General features: G+C 42.2%; 1 protein-coding gene across 1 annotated transcript in view; it reads left to right on the forward strand.

Annotated features, from left to right (window-relative positions):
• si:dkey-1d7.3 (transmembrane protein 132D) overlaps window positions 1-22771 on the forward strand; it is a 44812-nt gene that overhangs the window by 2683 nt on the left and 19358 nt on the right. Inside the window, exons 2-3 of the mRNA XM_029620340.2 lie at window positions 8766-9648; window positions 22570-22713. Coding sequence (XP_029476200.1) covers window positions 8766-9648; window positions 22570-22713 — 1027 coding nt within the window. The remainder of the gene's footprint in view (window positions 1-8765; window positions 9649-22569; window positions 22714-22771) is intronic.

Genomic DNA, 22771 nt, shown 5'->3' on the forward strand with positions numbered 1-22771 from the left:
TCTGCTTTCCATCAGACACTGAGAGATTAATTCACCTTTCAGCAGGATAATAACTAAAAACACAATGCAAAATCCACACTGGAGTTGCTTACCAAGATGACAGTGAATATTCCGAGTTACAGTTGTTACTTAAATCTGCTTGAAAATCTATTGAAAGACCTGAACATGGTTGTCTGACAATGATCAACAACCAATTTGACAGAGCTTAAAGACCTTCGAAAAGGATAATGGGCAAATGTTGCACAATCCAGGTGTGGAAAGCTCTCATTAAGATTTACTCAGAATGACTCACAGCTATAATCACTGCCAAAGGTGCTTCTACAAAGTATTGACTCAGTGGTGTGAATACTTATGTACAGTAAATTAGATATTTCTGTATTTCATTTTCAAAAGATTTCCTAAAGTTTCTAAAAACATTTTTTCACTTTGTCGTTATGGGGTATTGTGTAGATGGGTGAGATTTTTTATTTTGAATTCAGAGTGTAACACAACAAAATGTGGAATAAGTCAAGGGGTATAAACACTTTCCGAAGGCACTGTAAATAACTCTCAATGTATTAACTGTAAACATTAACTCTGTAACCCATTACAGTTATACCACTAGGGCAGAAGCGCAGTGGTCAGCTTACCTGCTCCAAAGATGAGATCAACAATAATCTCCGCAGCACGTACAGTGACGCTATCAGAGAGCAAGATCTGGAGCACTGCAAAGCATTGATAGTTCCACCAGTACCAACCACAGAGTTCAACGAGAAGCCCAGTTGGAAGGAGGTATTGGAGGTTGTCAAGAGGGCAAGGGCTAGCTCAGCCCCTGGACTGAGTGGTGTGCCCTACACGCTCTACAAACACTGGCCATAGCTACTACACCAGCTCTAGAGAATCCTGAAGGTCTTCTGGAGAAGGGGCAAAGTCACTCAACTGTGGAGATGTGCAGACGGAGTATGGATTCCTAAGGAGGAGAACTCAAAGAACATAAACCAGTTCAGAACCATCTTACTGCTGTGTTGAAGGAAAGATATTCTTCGGAATTGTGTCGAGGCATCTGACAGACTACTTCCTGAAAAACTCCTACATCGACACATCAGTCTAGAAAGGAGGGATTCCGAAGGTGTCAGGGTGCCTGGAGCACACAAGCATGGTCACGCAGCTAATCAGAGAAGCCCAGGAGAACAGAGGATACATTGCTGTACTGTGGCTGAACCTCACAAACGCTTATAGCTCCATACCCCACAAGCTGTTTGAAGTGGCTCTAGTTCGGCACCACATCCCAGGCTGGACTACTACAACAGTTTCAGCTTGAGAGTCACCTCTGAGTCCACAGCATCGGAATGGCACAGGCTTGAGAAAGGAATCATCACTGGCTGCACCATTTCAGTGATCCTGTTTTCCCTTGCCATGATCATGCTGGTGACGTCAGCAGAGGTGGAATGTAGAGACCCGCTGACCAAGTCTGCCATGCGACAACCTCCTATCAGAGCCTTCATGGACGACTGGTCTGTGACAAGAACATCTTTCCCCTGTAGTAGGTGGAATCTGAAGGGGTTGCAGAAGCATGTCACCTGGGCACGGAGGATCTTTAAGCCAGCAAATCTAGATCCCTGGTGGTGGAGATGGAAGACAGTGGACAGGTTCCGCTTTGCCATTCAAGACACACATATCTCATCCATCACAGAGAATCCAGTGAAGCATCTCAGTAAGATGTTTGACAGCAGCCTGAGGAATACAGCATCCATAAAGATAGCCAACCAGGAGCTGGAAGCGTGATTGTACCAACATGGTGTCACGGCCATCGAACGAAGTAGTCTAAAGTGCAGCGTGGTGAGAGTACATTTTCCTTTTATTTAAAATGTCACCAACAAATGAAGACACAACCGTGAAACTTACAGGTGCCACTAACAAAAGTCAACTACCCACAAATACAACAGGGAAAGAAGGCTGCCTAAGTATGATTCCCAATCAGAGACAACGATAGACAGCTGTCCCTTATTGAGAACCATACCCGGCCAAAACATAGAAGCACAAAAACCTAGAAGACAAAAAACATAGAAAACAAAACATAGAATGCCCACCCAAATCACACCCTGACCAAACCAAAATAGAGACATTTAAAGGCTCTCTCAGTTCAGGGCGTGATTCATGGTGTCCTCCCACGGATCCTCTGGCTCCTGCTGGTCCTGATCTTACAGTCAAGGGGTTCGAGAGGGTCAGCAACTACCTCCACAAATGGCTGGAATTACCTCAAAGCCTGAGCAACATTGCCCTGTACGATCAGAAGAAAAACACTGTAGATACTCATCATCAGTATACCACCCTGCATCCCACTGTTGGCTTACTTCTGAAGCTAAGCAGGGTTGGTCCTGGTCAATCCCTGGAAGGGAGACCAAATGCTGCTGGAAGTGGTGATGGAGAGCCAGTAGGAGTAATTTCAAAAAATAAATATCCCAATACCCCAGGCCAGTGATTTGAGACATTGCCTTGTGTAGGGTGTTGTCTTTCGGATGGGATGTTAAACCGGTGTCCTGACTCTCTGTGGTCACTAAACAGCCCATGGCACTTATTGTAAGAGTTGGGGTGTCAACGCTGGTGTCCTGGCTAAATTCCCAATCTTGCCCTCATTACCATCCCCAGCTTACAATTGGCTCCCTCTCCCCTGTAACTATTCCCCAGGTTGTTGATGTAAATGAGAATGTGTTCTCAGTCAAATTACCTGGTAAAATAAGGGTTTAAATAAAATCAGCAGCCCTTAATGCCAGCCAAGTGACCCAAAAATATTCTGTTCTGCTGGGGCAATGTTAATTCACCATCATGTCCTCTGTGCCTGAAGAGAGAAATCCTTGAGCACATCCTCAGCTGCTGCTCAAAAGCCTTAGGTGAGGGTTTCAACTGCTGGTGTCACAACCAGGTGCTCAAAGCCTTAGCGGATACTATCTGCAGTGGAATCAGCTACTGCAAGCGCCTCTGATCAATGAAGCAGGCAATTGTATTTGTCAGAGGTGGGTAAAAGCCAGCTACAAGAACCTCTTCTTTCAACAGCTCCAGACTGGGAAAGCAGCTCAGACGACACTGACGCCAGACATTGTGCTGCGTTCCGAAACCTCCAAGCAGGTTATCTTACTGGAGTTCACTGTCCCTTTGGAGGACTGCATTGAGGAGGTCAATGACAGAAGGAGGGTGAAGTACGAGGACCTGGTGGAGCAGTGCCGCAGGCAGGGGTGGAGAGCAAGGTGTGAGCCTGTTGATGTGGGCTGCAGAGGGTTCGCAGGTCAATCCACAGAGGCATCACTGATCATGTGTCCAAGTGCATCGCAAGATGTATTTTTCAAAAAGAGAACATGACTTTAAATGTAGAACATGAGGAAAACTGTAGGAAACGTTACGCTGAAGTACTGAAATTCCTATAGATGCACATTGTTTCTTAACTATTTGAGAACATTCCAATGTCAAACAGTTGGAGAACATTCCTAGAACATTACCAAAAATGTTATTAAATATAATTTCGGGGTGGCAGGGTAGCCTAGTGGTTAGAGCATTGGACCTAGTGGTTAGAGCATTGGACTAGTAACCGAAAGGTTGCAAGTTCAAATCCCTGAGCTGACAAGGTACAAAATCTGTCGTTCTGCCCTTGAACAGGCAGTTAACCCACTGTTCCTAGGCCGTCATTGAAAATAAGAATTTGTTCTTAACTGACTTGCCTAGTAAAATAAAGGTAAAAAAAACCTTTGTTTTGAACTTTTAGGAAACATTGTTTAAAAATAATGAAAAAGCAGAAAATATTTTTTTTTGTCAAGTTCCTTAAATGTGCTGAGAATGTTCCAAAGCCAAGCAACTATCCTGCACCATTACCAGAAAGTTTTGGGAAGTTTGGTATGCAATATAACCATAAGACAAGCACGCTCTCACCAAGCTCTAAGAAACATGAGGTTCTCAGAACGTTATGTGCTAGCTAGGATGCTAGTAAACTTGTCATTTTCAGTATTTATGAGGAACTTAAATGTTGAGATCTCCCTCTTTCTACTAATGAAAAGCACTCAAGGAAAGATGGATCAACAGTCTCAATTATTGTACCATAGAGTGGATCAGGAATGTCAAACTAATTTTGCCCCGAGGGCCGCACTGTATGATTGTAGGTACATTATTATTTCTACACAGTTTCCATTTGATTGGACGCCCACTGGCCCGCTGGCCATATGTTTGACACCCCTGGAGTAGATGAATGATGTGCATTGCACTAAACCCTCAACCACACGTTGGATGCAGTATGCTTGAACCCCCTTGTTTGAACAGTACCACTATTCCAACCACAGGTCCAAGTTGAATCATTATGGTGTGGTGCGATCACACGTGGTGGTGTTGGTGGTGTAGGTTTTGATTTGTTCACTAGGCATGTGTGTTTTCAGGTCTGTTTGGCCAGAGGATGAGATGCCAGAGTGAAAATCAAGCCAAGCTGTTTGTCTTCTGTTGATAAAGATTTCAGACGTGTGTGTGTGTGTGTGTGTGTGTGTGTGTGTGTGTGTGTTGTGCCGTCTCATCCTACTAGGGTGGGCCTTGCTGTGCCACTGTGCTCTTCACGTTTGTATTAAAATGATAGAGTTCAGTCTTTTGATGTCCTCCCTGCTTGGACATGAATATGCATGCATTTATTATCTTCCATTGCTGTGCACTCATTAAGATATCCAAGCTGTGCCTAAACACAGGTCTAGCCTGTAGAAAGATTAAAACATCAGTAAGTATTCATATTTGCTTAGTGCACAATTTCACCTCATGACCCTCTATAACCCCAGTTTATCCTTGGAAATTAAAATGTGATTTTGATTGACCCTCTTTCGTAAGAGAAAGGTCACATAGGTTGAGCCATGAAGGGCAGCACAACCCTTCCATTTCCCAACAACAATTGGCCAGAGACTGCTTACTCTCCTCTAACAAAATGCAAATGATTTTGCAATGTGTTCATTAATATTTTGCATGTGTGATCGGTGATTGGCTGCTTTTTTTCATGGTGAAATCTCTGAGCAGGTTCCTTCCACTCCAGCAACTGGGTTAGGAATGACTCTTATATATTTGTAGTGACTGGGTGTGTTGATACACCATCCAAAGTGTAATTAATAACTTCACCATGCTCACAGGGATATTCAATGTCAGCTTCTTTTTTTTACCCATCTACCAAAAGGTGCCCTTCTTTGCTAGGCATTTCTTTTGGCCTTTTCTACTATAAAGCCCATAGACAGGCATTGAATAACATTCATCAATGTCAAAAAAATGAATCATAAGAAACAAGATTTTGAAGTGTCTGTCCTAAAAATGTAGGCGATATAAAAAAAACACTGGAAATATTTAGTATAATTTTTTTGCACTAATTTAACCTCTTTTTTGGCGTAGGCACGAAACTATCATCATACTTCAATTCATTTTTTTAAACCGTTACCTTTAGACGAGTCCTGTGACACTTGTGTGGGTTGTAGAGCAAACCGGTGAACACCATCATGTGAAAGTCTCCCCTACAGATTATTACATGAGAAGCTGACATATGGAATAGTTTTAAGATGGTCATACTATGGATCATTAAGCTATTTGATTTAGAATTTTAGGACGCCTTTAGGTATAAACATCGTACATTGTAGAATAATAGTGAAGACATCAAAACACTAAAATAACACATATGGAATCATGTAGTAACCAAAAAAAGTGTTAAATAAATAAAAATATATTTTATATTTGAGATTCTTTAAAGTAGCCACCCTTTGCCTTGACGACAGCTTTACACACTCTTGTCATTTCTCAAACAGCTTCATGAGGAATGCTTGTCCAACAGTCTTGAAGGAGTTCCCACATATGCGGAGGGCATGTTGGCTGCTTTTCTTCACTCTATGGTCCAACTCATCCCAAACCATCTCAATTGGGTTGAGGTCGGGTGGTTATGGAGGCCACGTCATCTGATACAGCACTCCATCACTCTGCTTGGTCAAATAGACCTTACACAGTCTGGAAGTGTGTTTTGGGTCATTGTCCTGTTGGGAAAAAAAATGATAGTCCCACTTAGCGCAAACCAGATGGGATAGCGTATCGCTGCAGAATGCTGTGGTAGCCATGCTGGTTAAGAGTGTCTTGAATTCTAAATAAATCACAGACCGTGTCACCAGCAAAGCACCCCCACATCATCACACCTCCTCCATGCTTCACGTGGGAACCACACATGCAGAGATCAGCCGTTCACCTACTCTGCATCTCACAAAGACACGGCAGTTGGAACCAAAAATCTCAAAAATCCCACCGGTCTAATGTCTATTGCCCAAGCGAGTCTCTTCTTACTATTGGTGTCCTTTAGTAGTGGTTCCTTTGTAGCAATTTGACCATGAAGGCCTGATTCACGTAGTCTCATCTGAACAGTTGACCTTGAGATGTGTCTGTTACTTTTATTTGGGCTGCAATCTGAGGTGCAGTTAACTCTAATGAACTTATCCTCTGTAGCGGTAACTCTGGGTCTTCCTTTCCTGTCAAGGTACTCATGAGAGCCAGTTTCATCATAGCGCTTTATGGTTTTTGCGACTGCACTTTTTCTGGATTGACTGACCTTCATGTCTTAAAGTAATGATGAACTGTCGTTTCTCTTTGCTTATTTGAGCTGTTTTTGCCATAATATGGACTTGGTATTTTACCAAATAGGGCTATCTTCTATATACCTCCCCTACCTTGTCACAACACAACTGATTGGCTCAAACGCATTAAGAAGGAAAGAAATTCCACAAATTAACTTTTAACAAGGCACACCTGTTTAATTTAAATGCATTCCAGGTGACTAACTCATGAAGCTGTTTGAGAGAATGCCAAGCGTGTGCAAAGCTGTCATCAAAGCGAAGGGTGGCTACTCATAAGAATCTCAAATATTTTTTTGATTTGTTGAAGTGCAACACTGGCAATGTGGTGGATTGGGATGCATCCAATGCAAAAACAACTGATATTGGTGGGATTTTTTCTATTATGTAACCGGTGCGTCAATCGACTCTGGGGGTTAAACATTATTATGCAACTTATTAGGAAAGGAAAGGGGAATACCTAGTCAGTTGTACAACTAAATGCCTTCAACTGAAATGTGTCTTCCGCATTTAACCCAACCCATTTGAATCAGAGGGATGACTTGTTAAGCACATTTTTACTCCTGAACTTATTTAGGCTTGCCATACCAAAGGGGTTGAATACTTATTGACTCAAGACTTTTCAGCCTTTCATTTTTAATTAATTTGTAAAAATGTCTACAGACATAATTTCAGCCTCCCGAGTGTCGCAGCGGTCTAAGGCACTGCATCGCTGTGCTTGAAGTGTCACTACAGCCCCGGGTTTGATCCCAGTCTGTATCACAACTGGCTATGACCGGGAGTCCATAGGTCGGCGCACAATTGTCCCATCATAATCAGGTTAGGGGATGGTTTGGCTGGGGGGGCTTTACTTGGCTCATCGTTCTCGAGTGACTCCTTGTGGCAGGCCTGCAGGCTGACTTCTATCGTCAGTTAAACAGTGTTTCCACTGACACATTGGTACAGCTGGTTTCCGGGTTAAGTGGGCAGGTGTTAAGAAGCTGGGCAGGATGCATGACTTGCCCTTCACCTCTCCCAATGAGACAAGATCGTAATTGGATGTCAATTGGATATCATGAAATTGGTGAGAAAAATGGGTAAAAAAAAAAATCAAACACAATTCCACTTTGACATTATGGGGTATTGTGTGTAGGCCAGTCACACAAAATATCAATTTAATCCTTTTTTATTCAGGCTGTAACACAACAAAATATGGAAAATGTAATGGGGTATGAATATTTTCTGAAGGCACTGACTGTACAAAACATTAGGAAAACCTACTCATTCCATGACATACTGACCAGCTGAATCCAGGTGAAGGCTATGATCCCTTATTGATGTCGCATGTTAAGTGCATTTCAATCAGTGTAGATGAAGGGGAGGAGACAGGTTAAAGAAGGATTTTTAAGCCTTGAGATAATTGACACGGATTGCATTTGTGTGCCATTCAGAGGGTGAATGGGCAAGACAAAATATTTAAGTGCCTTTGAATGGGGAATGGTAGTAGGTGCCAGGCACACTGGTTTGTGTCAAGAACTGCAACGCTGCTGGGGGTTTCATGATCAATGGTTTCCCATGTGTACCAAAAATAGCCCACCACCCAAAGGACATCCAGCCAACTTGACACAACTGTATTGGAGTCAACATGGGCGAGCATCACTGTGGAACGCTTTCGACAACTTGTAGTCCATGCCCCGAAAAATGTAGGCTGTTCGCTCAGTGTATATGACAACAGGATTCAACACATACGGACCTTGAAGTTGTGGACTGCCTAGATAAAGTTGACTCACTGTATGCTTTGTTACTGTATCATTCCAAGTGCTCTCAGTTGTAAAGCTACTCGGCTGTTCTAGGTCATGTTTAAATTGAAAGGGATTGTGCTGGATTTCAGGATGGGCTGTATAGTGGGGCAGGAGGACAAGTGGGCTAGCTAGGGCATTCCTTGTGATGATGTTTGATGTACAAAAAGTGGGGTCATCTCTTCTAGACTTCCACTGAATCCACTGAATAACCATGGTCACGTGCAAGAGAGTGGTGTCAGCTTTTATTTTATCCACCACCATTATTCAACATTTAAACACATTTTTGGGGAGAAACCATAGTAATGCTGCTACTTTGAATAGACACACATTTGCTCTGTGATTTTTTTTTTTTTGGCGCTATGTTAACAGCTGTATTTGAAATCTCATTCTCTAGGTGTCCACTGCCAGGAGATGTCAGAAGACACCAAGAACCAAGCTCCCTTCCCTGTCTACCCCTCAGTAGGCTACCAGATCCTCAATGCAGACCACCTACTGCTGAGAGAGAATAGCCAAGAGCTGCTGGGGAACTCCGGCCTGCAGGCCCAGAGGCAGGCCTTCCTCATCACCAACCCCGGGGCGGGCCTCCTGCGGCCGGCCGTTAACGCCACGTATGGCCCCCTGTCTGTGGAGAGGCCTATCGGCCGAGAGCTGCTCCTCAGCGGCCGTAGGATCCTTCCTGTCGTCCTGGCCCGCCAGGTCCGCTCCTCCACGCCCATTGTCAGAATCCTCTTCCACATGCCCGATTTGGCCAGTGGAGGTGACGCTGGGATGAAGGCAGGGGAAAAAGAGGACAGGGTAGGAAGTGGGAGGAAGGGAGTGGCGGAGGAGGGGGCGCATTGTGTGACGGCGTATGCCTTCTGGGAGACACGGGAAGTGCGGGGGGCATGCCTGCTGTCCCCAGGGGGATTCTGTGTGGCCCAGTTGAAACCTGAGCCAGCCTGGTTCAGCCCCAGGGAAAGACTGGGAGAGGTGCAGGGGAATACCGTAGAGATCTACTTCCAAAGCCGACGGGACCGGACGGGCCAGTGTGTGCCCCAGGACAGCCTGCAGCGTGTGGGGGTGGGGAGGGGCGGCTCAGTGGGGTCTGGTATACCATTGAGGAGGGTAGGGAGTGTCAACCTCCTAAAGGCCTCACCTGGGAACCCTACATTTCTGCGTCTGAGACTAGGGGGAGCCTTGGTAGTCCAGACCTCCTCCAAACCACTGAGAACCACCGACTTGGCCACTTTCTATGTGTTCCTGTCCAATGTGTCTGCTGTGGAGAGCTTCACTCTTAGGTAAGAACACTGCTTGGATATAATGTTTGTCTGTGCGTCTCTCTCATTGCATAGCTAGAATATCCAGATCACAATCAGATAAAGTCTGATAAATTAGCTATTAATGTTGTACGTACTACGTACATAATGTTGTTGATATGACTTCACTGCCTATATATTGTATTGTACTGCTTTGTGTGCAGAACATATTCTGAATATACTGATGCACTCTCAAACACTGATGACTATTGAGGATCAATTCTACATCCTATTTGTTTAATGTGGGTTTACTAATACTACTAATATACATTTAATGTGTTACTGCGTCCCCTCTGTTACTATGATGTATGCTACCATGATGTGCTGTCCCCTTGCTCAGAACATAAATCCATATGTAACATTAAATGTATAAATATAATTGTTTTATTGGATTATGAAAACATATAAAGAACACAACAAATGTTAACCTTTCATGTTAAGCGGATTTTATGAGTACAAAATACACTATATATACACACAAGTATATGGACACACCTTCAAATTTGTGGATTGGGCTATTTCAGCCACACCCGTTGCTGACAGGTGTATAAAATCGAGCACACAGCCATGAAGTGACTTTCAATGTGGCACCGTCATAGGGTGCCACCTTTCCAACAAGTCAGTTTGTCAAAGTTCTGCCCTGCTAGAGCTGCCCCAGTCAACTGTAAGTACTGTTATTTTGAAGTGGAAATGTCTAGGAGCAATAACAGCTCAGCCGCAAAGTGGTAGGCCACACAAGCTCACAGATCGGGACCACCGAGTACTGAAGCGCGTAGCGCGTAAAAATCATCTGTTCTTGGTTGCAACACTCACTACCAAGTTACTTCCAGAGGCAAGTAACTGTTCGTCAGAGCTTCATGAAATGGGTTTCCATGGCTGAGCAGCCGCACACAAGCCTAAGATTACCATGCGCAATGCCAAGCGGTGGCTGGAGTGGTGTAAAGCTCCTCGCCGTTGGTCTCTGGGGCAGTGGAAACGTGTTCTCGGTAGTAATTAATCACGCTACACCATCTGGCAGTCCGACGGACGAATCTGGGTTTGGCGGATGCCGGGGGAATGCTACCTACCCCAATGCATACTGCCAACTGTAAAGTTTGGTGGAGGAGGAATAATGGTATGGGGCTGTCTTTCATGGCTTGGGCTACAGTAGGCTTCTTAGTTCCACTGAAGGGAAATCATAACTCTACAGCATACAATGACATTCTAGATGATTCTGTGGCAAGAGTTTGAGGAAAACCCTTTCCTGTTTCTGCTTGACAATGCTCCCTTGCACAAAGCAAGATCCAATCAGAAATGGTTTGTTATGATCGGTGTGGAAGAACTTGACTGGCCTGCACAGAGCCCTGATCTCAACCCCATCGAACACCTTTGGAATGAATTGGAATGAGCCAATGAGCCAGGCCTAATCGCCTAACATCAGTGCCCGACCTCACTAATGCTCTTGTGGCTGAATGGAAGCAAGTCCCTGCAGCAATGTTCCAACATCTAGTGGAAAGTATTCCCAGAATAGTGGAGGTTGTTATAGAAGCTTAGGGGGACCAACTCCATATTAATGACCATGATTTTGGAATGAGAGGTTTGACTATCAGGTGTCCACATACTTTTGGTCTTGTAGTGTATGTTGGAGGAAGTTAGCAAAATAAAATAAATAATTGGTGTCATTTTAGGCCTTGTGCGAAAAGTTTATCACCATGATGTATGGGAGAGGCACTTCATGAAGGATAAGTTCCATGCATTTAAATGGTAACTTAAGGCCACTTGATTGGCGCCAGGGCGTGTCTCCAAGGCCATGCTGTGGGATGGTTGAATGCTGGTGTGGCTGGGAGTCGTCTTGCAGTTCCGCTCCCTACACATATTACAGACTTGTCGTATGCTAGTCCCCGTCTACTTCACTCCAGACTGAAAGAAGATCACAAGTCGCTCTTCCATAGATGGGGAAAATAATTGGGAAATTATTCGGCAGCCTTTATATCTTAACATCCCATTAATGTTTGAACGGGGATTTCTGAATATTTTAGTTCATAAATAATGCATCAATTTAATGGAGCAAGAAAACAAATAACTAACAGCTGCCTGACTCCTTTGGGCCGAAATGAACTTATTACGCAGGCAGCTCTATCGCGCCTAAACACACAATTCAATCTGTTTTGCAACAGCTCTACTCACTGCCTCGGATGCACATCACAGAGCAGAATAATATTGCTTTTATTGGAATGTTTTAGATGAGTATACTGAAAAACAGCAGAACATGCTCTATCTTCTGATACAGTGATATCCCAAAGCGTACCCTGACCTTGTGTTAATCCACAGTTCATATCCTATTATATGACTAAAAGGCACAGGGATGGATATTCAGTACAGATAACAAAAGATGAAACCTCCACTAGATTAGTTATTGTCGAAATGGGACCTGTGACTGGCTGCCAAAAATGTTACAAGTTTAATCATCTCTGAACCTGAAACTGACCTGGATTTGTTGCATTGCGTCGGTGGGGATCGAGGAGAGTTGCGTGAGAGATGCCTACCCTCTCTGGTCACAATATTTATTTGAGAGATCAATCTGTTTGCCACCTGAACTTCCCAAATCCATTGACCCACTGCAGATGCTGTTAGGCCTCTGTGCTTGAGTCCCATTGCTCTTCATCGCCCCATACTGGGATTTAGAGAGGGGAGACTAGTGAAGGGACTGAGCCGAGTGTTTTAAGGCCATGTGGAACCAGGTCTGAATTAGCTTGGCTCAGAGATGCGTGATTCTTCCTTGGGGAAATCCCTGCTCCACTTCACTCCTCCAGGCCCAAGATTGAATCCAAACCCCAAGGGTTATGGCAGATAATCCCTGTTCTGATTGAAAACGATTCGAGAGGTTAACCCTTTGGGTGGAGATGATCTGACCACCGTTCCATTACTGCCTCTCCTGGACTTGTGTTTGTGTGCGGTCGTAAATGTGTGAGGTGTGTGTGCAATTGTGTTTGTTGGTAGTTCCAGTCCCACAGTCATTGGAACAAGGCTCTCAATTATAGTAAGCGTATTTGCTGCTCTACCTCATAGCCAGTACTCAGAAACCATCAGGAAAAAGTACCAACTCTCATATTTGAGTAAAAGTAAATATACCTTTAAAAGAAATTGACTCAAGTAAAGGTCACCCAGTAAAATTCTAAAAGTAAAATTCTACTTTAGTAAAAGTCTAAAAGTATTTGGTTTAAAATATACTTACGTATCAAAAGTATAAATAATTTCAAATTCCTTATATTAAGCAAAACAGATGGCACAATGTTCTTGTTTTTTAAATTACGGAAATCCACAGGCACACTCCAACATTCAGATTGGAACATTTACAAACTAAGCATGTGTGTTTAGTAAGCCCTTCAGATCAGAGGCAGTAGGGATGACCAGGGATGTTCGGTTGAATTTGACTATTTTCATGTCCTGTTAAGCATTTCAAATGTAACATGTACTTTTGGGTGTCAAGGAAAATGTATGGAGTAAAAAATACAATATTTGATATAAATAGTAAAGTACAGATACCCCAAAAAACGACTTAAGTAGTACTTAAAAGTATTTTTACCTAAGTACTTTACACCACTGGAGACCATCCATTCCCAGTCTGTCCAAAGTGGCTATCCCTTTTGCTCTTTCCCTCTATGAAAAAGCCCACAGTACAATATCAGCATATACAGTACAGAGATCATACGCTACAATGTATATTAAACTTTAACTTATTTGATATTCTCTACAAAGCCTTATAGAGTTACTTGTGGAATTAATTTAAATATTTTTGGTGACCGAATTGGATTCTTCTCATATCAGTTTCTTTATAAACACTGTGTATTTCATTTGAAAGAAGAAGAAAAAAATTATACCAAGCTTACATTTACCAAGCTCACTCCTCTAGCCTAAACCCTTAAGACTGTTAGAATCATCAAAATCTAAAAATCTGAAATTAAAATGTCAGAAGCTAATATAAGGGTAGAGAGTCTTAGCGAGTGTTTACATTAGATATGAAGTGAACTCGGAATACCAAATCCACAGACACTACTGTAATCTATGAAAATGAGCCCACTCTGTTTGTCCTCCTGCTGCATGGTTGGCTGGGAAAATTAGCTCGCTGGAAATGACGGTTGCATGGCAGTTCATTTTCCACAAGTAATTTACTTTGCCCCGTAGAATTGTGGGTAACCTAAGGACATTTCAGGCAGCCTTATTTTTTTTATCTGCAACATTTTTTGATTGCTTAGTCCAAAGGAATTAATACTTTGTCAAATTCAGGCCATGGGATGCTAACATTGTGTATTTTGAAAACTGCTATTTTAATGATGAGTTTGTGCTGTGCTTTAAGGGAGGTACAGGAAGTCTCCGGCAGCAGTCTATTTAGCTGATAGCCCGTTGGCTGTTCCATACTAAATAGATTGTAAACGTGGGATATGTGAAGGTAGTAGATGAAGAGTGGAGGTGTAAAACATCACAAATGAGATGATGATGAGTTGACTTTGAGGAAGTCACACAGACAGCTCTATCAAGTCTCCCTTAATTCCCCCCTTTTCTACGTGATCTCAGGCAAAGGATTTATTTAATCAACCTCCTCATTGACTCGTTTCCTTTACCATCCTGATCTCATACTTAGACTGTTTACTGATCCAGCCAGGCTTAAAATAGACTGTTGTCATCTGGCTTTGCCCCTGTTGGTCTGAATTCCTCCTGGTTCCTGGTACTGGCCAACTAGATTGAGCTATATATGTAAAACAAAATGTCCTAATTTATCTTAATTGAAAAATCCACTCAAACTATCTTTTAGTATTTTTTTCATTAGTCCACTGTAAATATAGTGCACAAAATGTTTGCATGTCAGCAGTCAAGTTTAGCAGATGTAGGACTTTCAAGCAGGCTGTGTTTTTGCTGTTTTTGACTGAATTTCTCTTTTAACAGGAGTAATGATATGTTTGGTTGGTAGATTGTTTGGCTGTGATGCTGGCCTTGCCTCAACAAACCTAGCTGAGAGTTGATTAGTCTGGCTCCTGACCCATGCCTCGGGCCTGCCTGGGTTAGTATTGATCAGAATATCATCTGTCACAGGGCACCAGTCTTTGTATGTTTGACTGACTAACACACCTTTGCAGGTGGACGGGACAGGGGGAGGGTGTGTGTGTGTGTGTGTGTGTGTGTGTGTGTGTGTGTGTGTGTGTGTGTGTGTGTGTGTGTGTGTGTGTGTGTGTGTGTGTCTAACCCTTTAAGCCACTGGGCTTTCACTTCATGACCACACTATTCTGATGTCCTCCCCATTATCTGAATATGTTCCCCTCTAATACAATTGCTGTAATAGACCTAATGGAGAAGTATTTCTGTCTTTGATCCTGTTTGTGCTGTTTCAAACAGTCAGCTCAGTTTAAACAATAATGAAATGTTAGTACTTTATAAGACAACACCCTGCTAAGCAATTAGTATTCCAATCGCAAATTCAAATACTTGCCTATGAAAGCAAATCATTTTCTGTCTGACACGCACACACACACCACTGATGGGCGCTAATCTGATATTATGATCCACAGCTGCATCACATGCCAGTCACATAAAGAGCATCAGTGAATCCTATCACATGTGTGTTTAAAGGTGACAGGCAAAGTCTCCACAAAACTATAACACTTAATAATCTGGATAAGAGCGTCTGCTAAATGACTTAAATGTAAATGTAAATAATAATGCTCATGTAGGCTTCATTAAATTAGCCTCCACACACCAAAAAATATGACTACATTTTAGCTGACATTTCTACTTTTTGGTGAATGTCATTTTCTGTCCATAGAATTCAAGGATGACGTAATTTGAGGGCAAAAGGAAAATAACAATTGCTCACTGCAAGGAACTCAAGCTACAGGCATGGTTTTATGAGTAATTTTCTGGATCAGAAATGAAACAAATGACACTGACATGATCTGGGAAATAAACATGTATGTCAATAATGATTATACTCATATGCAGATAATGCAACCAGGTGACCTGCGATTTAAGTCAGTGTTCAACGTTCATCCATGTCTGATGATGTGGAAACCAGACACTAGGGACAACAGTGAGCACTGTTACCTTGAAGTAGGTTTTGGTTTTGCTAGGGCATTGTAGACAGGGATGGCGGATGGGTGTAAGCATGTTCGAATCCAGCGACAGAAAGTTGTTTTTGAGATTTTTGTTTTAAGCCTATCCCAAACCTTAACTCTTACCTTAACCATTTGGAGTTAATAGCTAACCTTAAGATTTCAGAGTTAATGCCTAAACTTAACCCTAACCTAAAAAATATTCAAATAATGCTTAAACTTAATCTTTAAACACTTGAAAATTGATGTTTGGAACAACTTCGTAATTTGAAGTTTGCGAAACATGAAGGAACGTCTAATGATGACATGAGACTGAAAGCAAGTAGAGATAATGAGATCCAGTATGATATAGCTAGTTAGTTAGCTAGCTATAGCTAGACAGTGTATTCCCAATCAATTTGATGAGGCTCCCATTCATACAGCTAAGATTAGCTAAACGTTTTAGTTGATAATACTTGTTGGATGATACAACACATGTACAGTATAAGCTAGCTAGCTAATACACTTAGTTTACTTCTTGGGAAACAATATTTCTGCTATATAGCTAGCCATTTTTTTTAGCAAGCTGTCTAATCAAAATGTGGCTAACTACCACGTTAAAATAATTGAGCTATTACTGGTCAATTGTTACCATATATAGCTAGCTAGACCCTTTCGGACAATTGTACTGTGAACAAAAGGTTAGCTAGCTGGATAGCTAGTTAGCAAACATTAGCTTGCCCAAGTGTGGCTTAGCTAACCAAGAACATCCATGATCATGATCTCTCCTGGTGAAACTGCTTTGATAAGCTTTTTCTCAATCACAAATACTCTTACCACTTTGAGCTGTACATAATTAAAGATCACTTAAATAGTAGTGTCGTTTCAAGTGAATTATTATAGTTAGCTAGATGGAGAACAGCATCGTGTCTTCTCATTCTGCAGCATAAATCTGACCGACCACCAACTGTCACACTAACCAAGTTTCCGTCAACAGTTTTTACGTGAGTAAAGTCATAACATTTTTTAAAAATATCACGACAGCTGTGATGGAAACACGAAGTTTCGGTACAATAATTTGGACATGGTTGAATCCTTTTGTGTCGGTAAAATGAATTATGCGGGAAATAGCAGTGAACTCCTTTATGCGCAAATACTGATATAATAGCCATCATATCAAAATAAACTTGGATTAACGCGGTGATGGTGTGTCCTCCCACTATGATTTGAGAAATGATGCAATTTATTAGGCTACAGATTAAATAAATTACGATGAACATCACAGTGTGGTGAAGTTGAACTGTGATCTCGATGCTCTTTTCCAATAAATATCGAGGGTCTTCTGGTGACATGCTGATCGAAGCTTCACAGCCTTTTGACAAATACAAATATTCTTGCTCTTATCCATAATAATCTCATTATGTAGACTTGCCTACCCGCACAGCCTGACCTCATTACATCTGTGAGCTGTTGTCTAGAGCACACTAGCCAAGACCAGGGTAGCACATTTGCTGATTAACTTTCAAATAGAGTTGAAAATGCGATGGAATCTTGTTGTACTTTAGATTTTTATTCAGTACATGAAAACTTAAGTACATTTTGTGTGCACTACATCGCCATGCAGTGACTTTTGTCCACTAAAAGTAAATTTGGTGGACACACACCACTGGTGGGAAAATATAGAGTATTCGCATGAAAATATGTCGCCAATTGGATCAAAACGTAGCTAGTTTTGTGAAAAATGAAAACTACTTTGAAATTGCTGGATCAAATGTAAAATAGAGAGATTTTGTTTCACATACTAGAAATGTGTGAAATTGTGCACTAAAATCAGAAATTTTTTAACATTTTCCAAGAATTCCAATAGAGCTAATTGACAGGTAGCCATACCTATTTTAGTGTTATATCAAGGATACAAAATCTACCCAGACCAAAATATGATTGCAGATCATTTTATGATGTATTTAGCATTTGTATTGTTGTAGAAAGGTTTGGAAAAACAGGGACATCTTTGCCTGTCACCTTTTAATGCTGATGGGTTCTGACAAATAATCATGATTTAATCATCTTTTCTAGGAAAGGTATTTTATTCCTGTTGAGATAGATGAGAGCGATAGATCAGTGACCTTTATCTCGCTGATGGAAGATGTGAAACTCCATATTACTTTACTTTATTTAGACAAGTATTATATTAACTAGACTGCTCTCACATGTAGTGGCCTCCAGTTCTCAGTGTAATAAATATGTACAAGTAGGGATTTGTAAAAAAAAATGTTTTTTTTTTTTAAAGGCACTGACTGCGTAAACATTTCAATGGTGGTTTTGACTAAATTCAACTTCCAGGCAGCCCCTGGTCGGCCTTCAAAATCTATCACTAGATCTCCTCCCACGCCTTGAAGTCTCACGTGTCTCTGTTCTGTCCCCTATCTAAGCCTTTATGTTCGCTGGGAGGAACAGACAAGCTGTCTGGCCTATGGATTGAGTCGAAAAAAGCTTAAGGAAGAGCAGAGAGAGCTCCAGGGCCATGTTGCACAGCTGGAAAAAAAACCAAAAGGAGATTAGTGCTTCTTTAGACCACACAATCAACGGGCCTGATTAAGAAACAATGTTACAGGCACTTCTCCATTTAGATACACACACACACACACACACACACACAATGACGGAGACAAATGGGCCTGGTCAAAAGTACTGCACTACATAGGGAATAGGGTGCCATTTGGGATACAGACTCAGTCAGCCCAGACTCGGCCAGGACAGAATCTAAATAAGCTTGTATGTTTTCGCGCAAAGAGAAACACACAGATGACTATATGTATTACATCACATTAAACATATATTGCAAATGTATATACTGTACTGGACAGATTGAAATACATTTAGGTTATATCGGTTATATCTCACACACATACACAAGATTAAAGACTTACTTTGACTCCTTGTACTCCTTGTACCCACCCGCAATGCACATACAGTGTCGACGTTCAGGTCCTGAACCTCCCCTAGGTTCTTACTGTGGAATGCAGTGTTTGGTTTTTGCCAGGCATAATGGGATACATCTCGTCCAAAACGTTGACTGAAGTTTGCCAAAAAGCACCAGGAAGCACCTGGATGATCATCAAGACTCTTGGAAGAATGTTGTATGGACAGATGAGTCCAAAGTATAACTTTTTGGAAGACATGGGTACCATTATTCCTGACAAAAACCAAACAATGTATTCCACAGTAAGAACCTTATACCAATTGTCAAGCATGGTGGTGGTGGTAGTGTGATGGTTTGAGGATGCTTTGCTGCCTCAGGACCTGGACGACTTGCCGTAATAGAGAATTCTCAAAGCAAATCAAATGAAACTTTATTTGTCACATGCGGCGAATACAAGTGTAGACCTTACTGTGAAATATTTACTTATATTCCCTTAACCAATATTGCAGTTCAAGAAGAGTCAAGAAAATATTTACCAAATAAAGTAAAAAAAATATTATAATAACAATAATAAGAAAAATAACACAATAACATAGCAATAACGAGGCTATATACAGGTGGTACAGCTACCGAGTCAGTGTGCGGGAGTACAGGCTAGTTGAGGTCATTTGTACATGTAGGTAGGTGTGAAGTGACTGTGCATAGATATTAAACAGCGAGTAGAAGCAGTGTATAAATCAAATGGAGGGGGGGTCAATGTAACAGTCTGGTGGCCATTTGATTAATTGTTCAGCAGTCATGGTTTGAGAGTAGATGCTGTTAAGGAGCCTTTTGTACTTGGCGCTCCGGTACCACTTGCCGTGTGGTAGCAGAGAAAACAGTCTATGACTTGGGCGACTGGAGTCTCTGACACGTTTATGGGCTTTACTCTGACACCGCCTAGTATATCGGTCCTGGGTGGCAGGAAGCTTGGCCCCAGTGATGTACATTTGGTAAATCTGACAATAATTATATCCTCCTGATTCCTGCTTACAAGCAAAAACTAAAGCAGGAAATACCAGTGACTCACTCAATATGGAAGTGTTCAGACGACACAGATGCTACACTACAGGACTGTTTTGCTAGCACAGACTGGAATATATTCCGGGATTCATCCAATGGTATTGAGGAGTATAACACCTCCGTCATCGGCTTCATCAATAAGTTGTCATGTCTTTACCATTTGTGATGACATACTATTTTCAAATCGATTACCTAACGTTCAATTATTTGATTAAATTACTTAATAATAACTAACTCATTAGGAATGCGGGGCACCACTGAATCATTAGGTTATAGAGAGGGCTATGTCCCGAATCCACTCTTAAAGATCTGAAGATCTTTTATATCAATAGCAGTCAATCATGAATTATTACGTAATTTCTAACTTCAGACTAGTAATTTGTGTCGTCTGGAATTTCTCACTTATTCAGTAGTGAATCGATAGTCTCAAAGTTGAACCATATCCAGCCAATGGTCCACATGGGATGGTTTTCTAGTCTTAGTTTCTACAGGTCTTAACCATTTGAGACATCGGCCTTACCATGTGTCTCTTTGGCACCTTGTAGTTTTAACCACTTCACACACCAGTCCCCCGGCATGTTTTGGTCTTAGAAATTCAACCATTTGCATCCTTAGCTTACACCGATGTTTGCGTGGTCTGGTGTGAATATCAGCAGGGGTGGGTTTTATACGTTTCAGTAGAAAATGGCTGTTCCATGAAGCCAAATGTGATGTCTGGGCTCACGGGGGTGTGGCCACTGACTAGTTAATACTCTTGTTTAGAAGGTTAATATCACAGGCAGTGTGGAATGTGTTTGAGATTGTGACATCTGTGGATTTGTTGGGCCGATATGTGAATTGGAGTGGGTCTAGGGTTTCTGGGATGATGGTGTTGATATGAGCCATGACCAACCTTTCAAAGCACTTCATGGCTACCGACGTTAGTGCTACAGGAGAATATCAGGCCATCCATCTTTGCGCTGATGCGCAGCTGGGTCATGCAGCAAGACAATCATCCAAAACACACAGTCAAGTCAATGTGAAAATGGCTAAAAAGAAACACATTTGAAGTTTTGGAATGGCCTGTGAAAATCCAAACTTAATCCCAATTGAGATGTTGTGGCATGACTTTAAATGAGCAGTTCATGCTTGAAAACCCACAAATCTCTGTTCGGCATGGAAGAGTGGGCCAAAATTCCTCCACAGCGATTTGAGAGACTGATCAACAACTACAGGAAGTGTTTTGTTGGACTCATTGCAGTTTAAGATGGCTCAACCAGTTATTGAGTGTAAGGGGGCAATTGGTTTTTCTCACAGGGACATTGGGTGTTACATAACTTTGTTCATGAAATAAGTATGTCATTGTTCATTTAGGTTACCTTTATCAAATATTAGGTTTTGGTTGAAGATCTGATAACATTCAGTATCAAAAATATGCAAAAGTAGAGAGAATTAGAAAGGTGCAAATATTGTTTCACAGCACTGTACATGCTTATTAAATCATTCCAGGAAGTCTGATGACAAGATCTCCATGGTCAGAAAATGTTAGAGAGCATTCTTTACCTACACTGGGTCACCCCATCCTAGGGAGTTTGTATGAGGGCCTCGTACTGCCACCCTGCCTGGTCCTCCCACCCTTACAGGCGTGTAATGAGGGCTCCTGCACTGCTGTTGACTGGATAGATAGACGGGATGATATTACACAGCAGATTAAATGATCAGTGGTTCCCCAGCAAGCAGCTAGTGCTGATGGGAATAAGATGTGCCTGCTGATTCTCGGTTTGCAGGCAGGGAGGTAAACATCACTTCTCCGATGTCTTTCAGGACACCTCATTAGAACACACACACACACACACACACACACACACACACACACACACACACACACACACACACACACACACACACACACACACACACACACACACACACACACACACACACACACACACACACAGAGACCAGCCAAACAGTGGTAATAACATGTTGATCTTCTTTCAAATTGAACTTTCACCAACCAGGCAGCTTTAGATGCTGAGCGCAGAGCAGTCCAACTTCCATAGACAAACATTGGCATTAGAATGAACCGTAATGAAGAGTGACTTTTAACTTGGCACCATCATAGGATTACACCTTTCCTAAAAGTCAGTTCGTCAAATGTCTGCCCTTCTAAAGCTTCCCCGGTCAACTGTAAGTGCAGTTATTGTGAGGTGGAAACGTCTAAGAGCAAAAACGGCTCAGCCGAGAAGTGGTAGGCCACACAAGATCACAGAACAGGACCGCCAAGTGCTGATGCGCATAGCACGTTAAAATCATCTGTCATCGGTTCCAACACTCACTACCGAGTTCTAAACTGCCTCTGGAAGCAATGTTAGCACAAGAACTGTACGTCAGGAGCTTTAGGGAATGGGTTTCCATGGCTGAGCAGCCTGCACACAAACCTAAGATCACCATGCGCAATGCCAAACGTCGTCCAACATCAGTGCCCAACCTCACTAATGCTCTTGTGGCATGTCCCAGCAGCAATTTTCCAACATCTAGTGGAAAGCCTTCCCAGACGAGTCGAGGCTGTTACAGCAGCGAAGGGGGAACCAACTCCATATTAATGCCCATGATTTTGGAATGAGATGTTCAACGAGCAGGTGTCCACATACTTTTCGTCATGTAGTGTACGTCAGGCTTCTATCATTATCTGAGGTTCTCAGGTGATCTTAGATAGACCCACCTCCCCTGCAGCAGATACATCATGGGTCAATAATACTCAAACAGAAACGTGGAGATTCTGTTGATATCAACTCAAGTAGCCTGTGTTTGTACAGTATGTGTGTATGTCAACTGACCTGTGTGTGTTACAGTAACTGTGTGTCTGTGTTCCAGAGCCACAGTGAGGAAGGGGATGTCATTCAGTACAGCGAGGCCCAGTGACTCAGCCTTATGGGACATCGCCCTGGAGTCTGGCAGAGGGGGCGCAAACACCATATCTGCCGTGTGTCAGAGGAAAACCACCACCACCGGGAAAAGGTGTGTGTTCAAGAATGAGATAGGTTCCTAACCAACCTCTATTGAATTCAAAAGAATG

Source organism: Oncorhynchus nerka, linkage group LG19, assembly GCF_034236695.1.
Source record: "Oncorhynchus nerka isolate Pitt River linkage group LG19, Oner_Uvic_2.0, whole genome shotgun sequence".
In the NCBI taxonomy this organism is placed as follows: Eukaryota; Metazoa; Chordata; class Actinopteri; order Salmoniformes; family Salmonidae; genus Oncorhynchus; species Oncorhynchus nerka.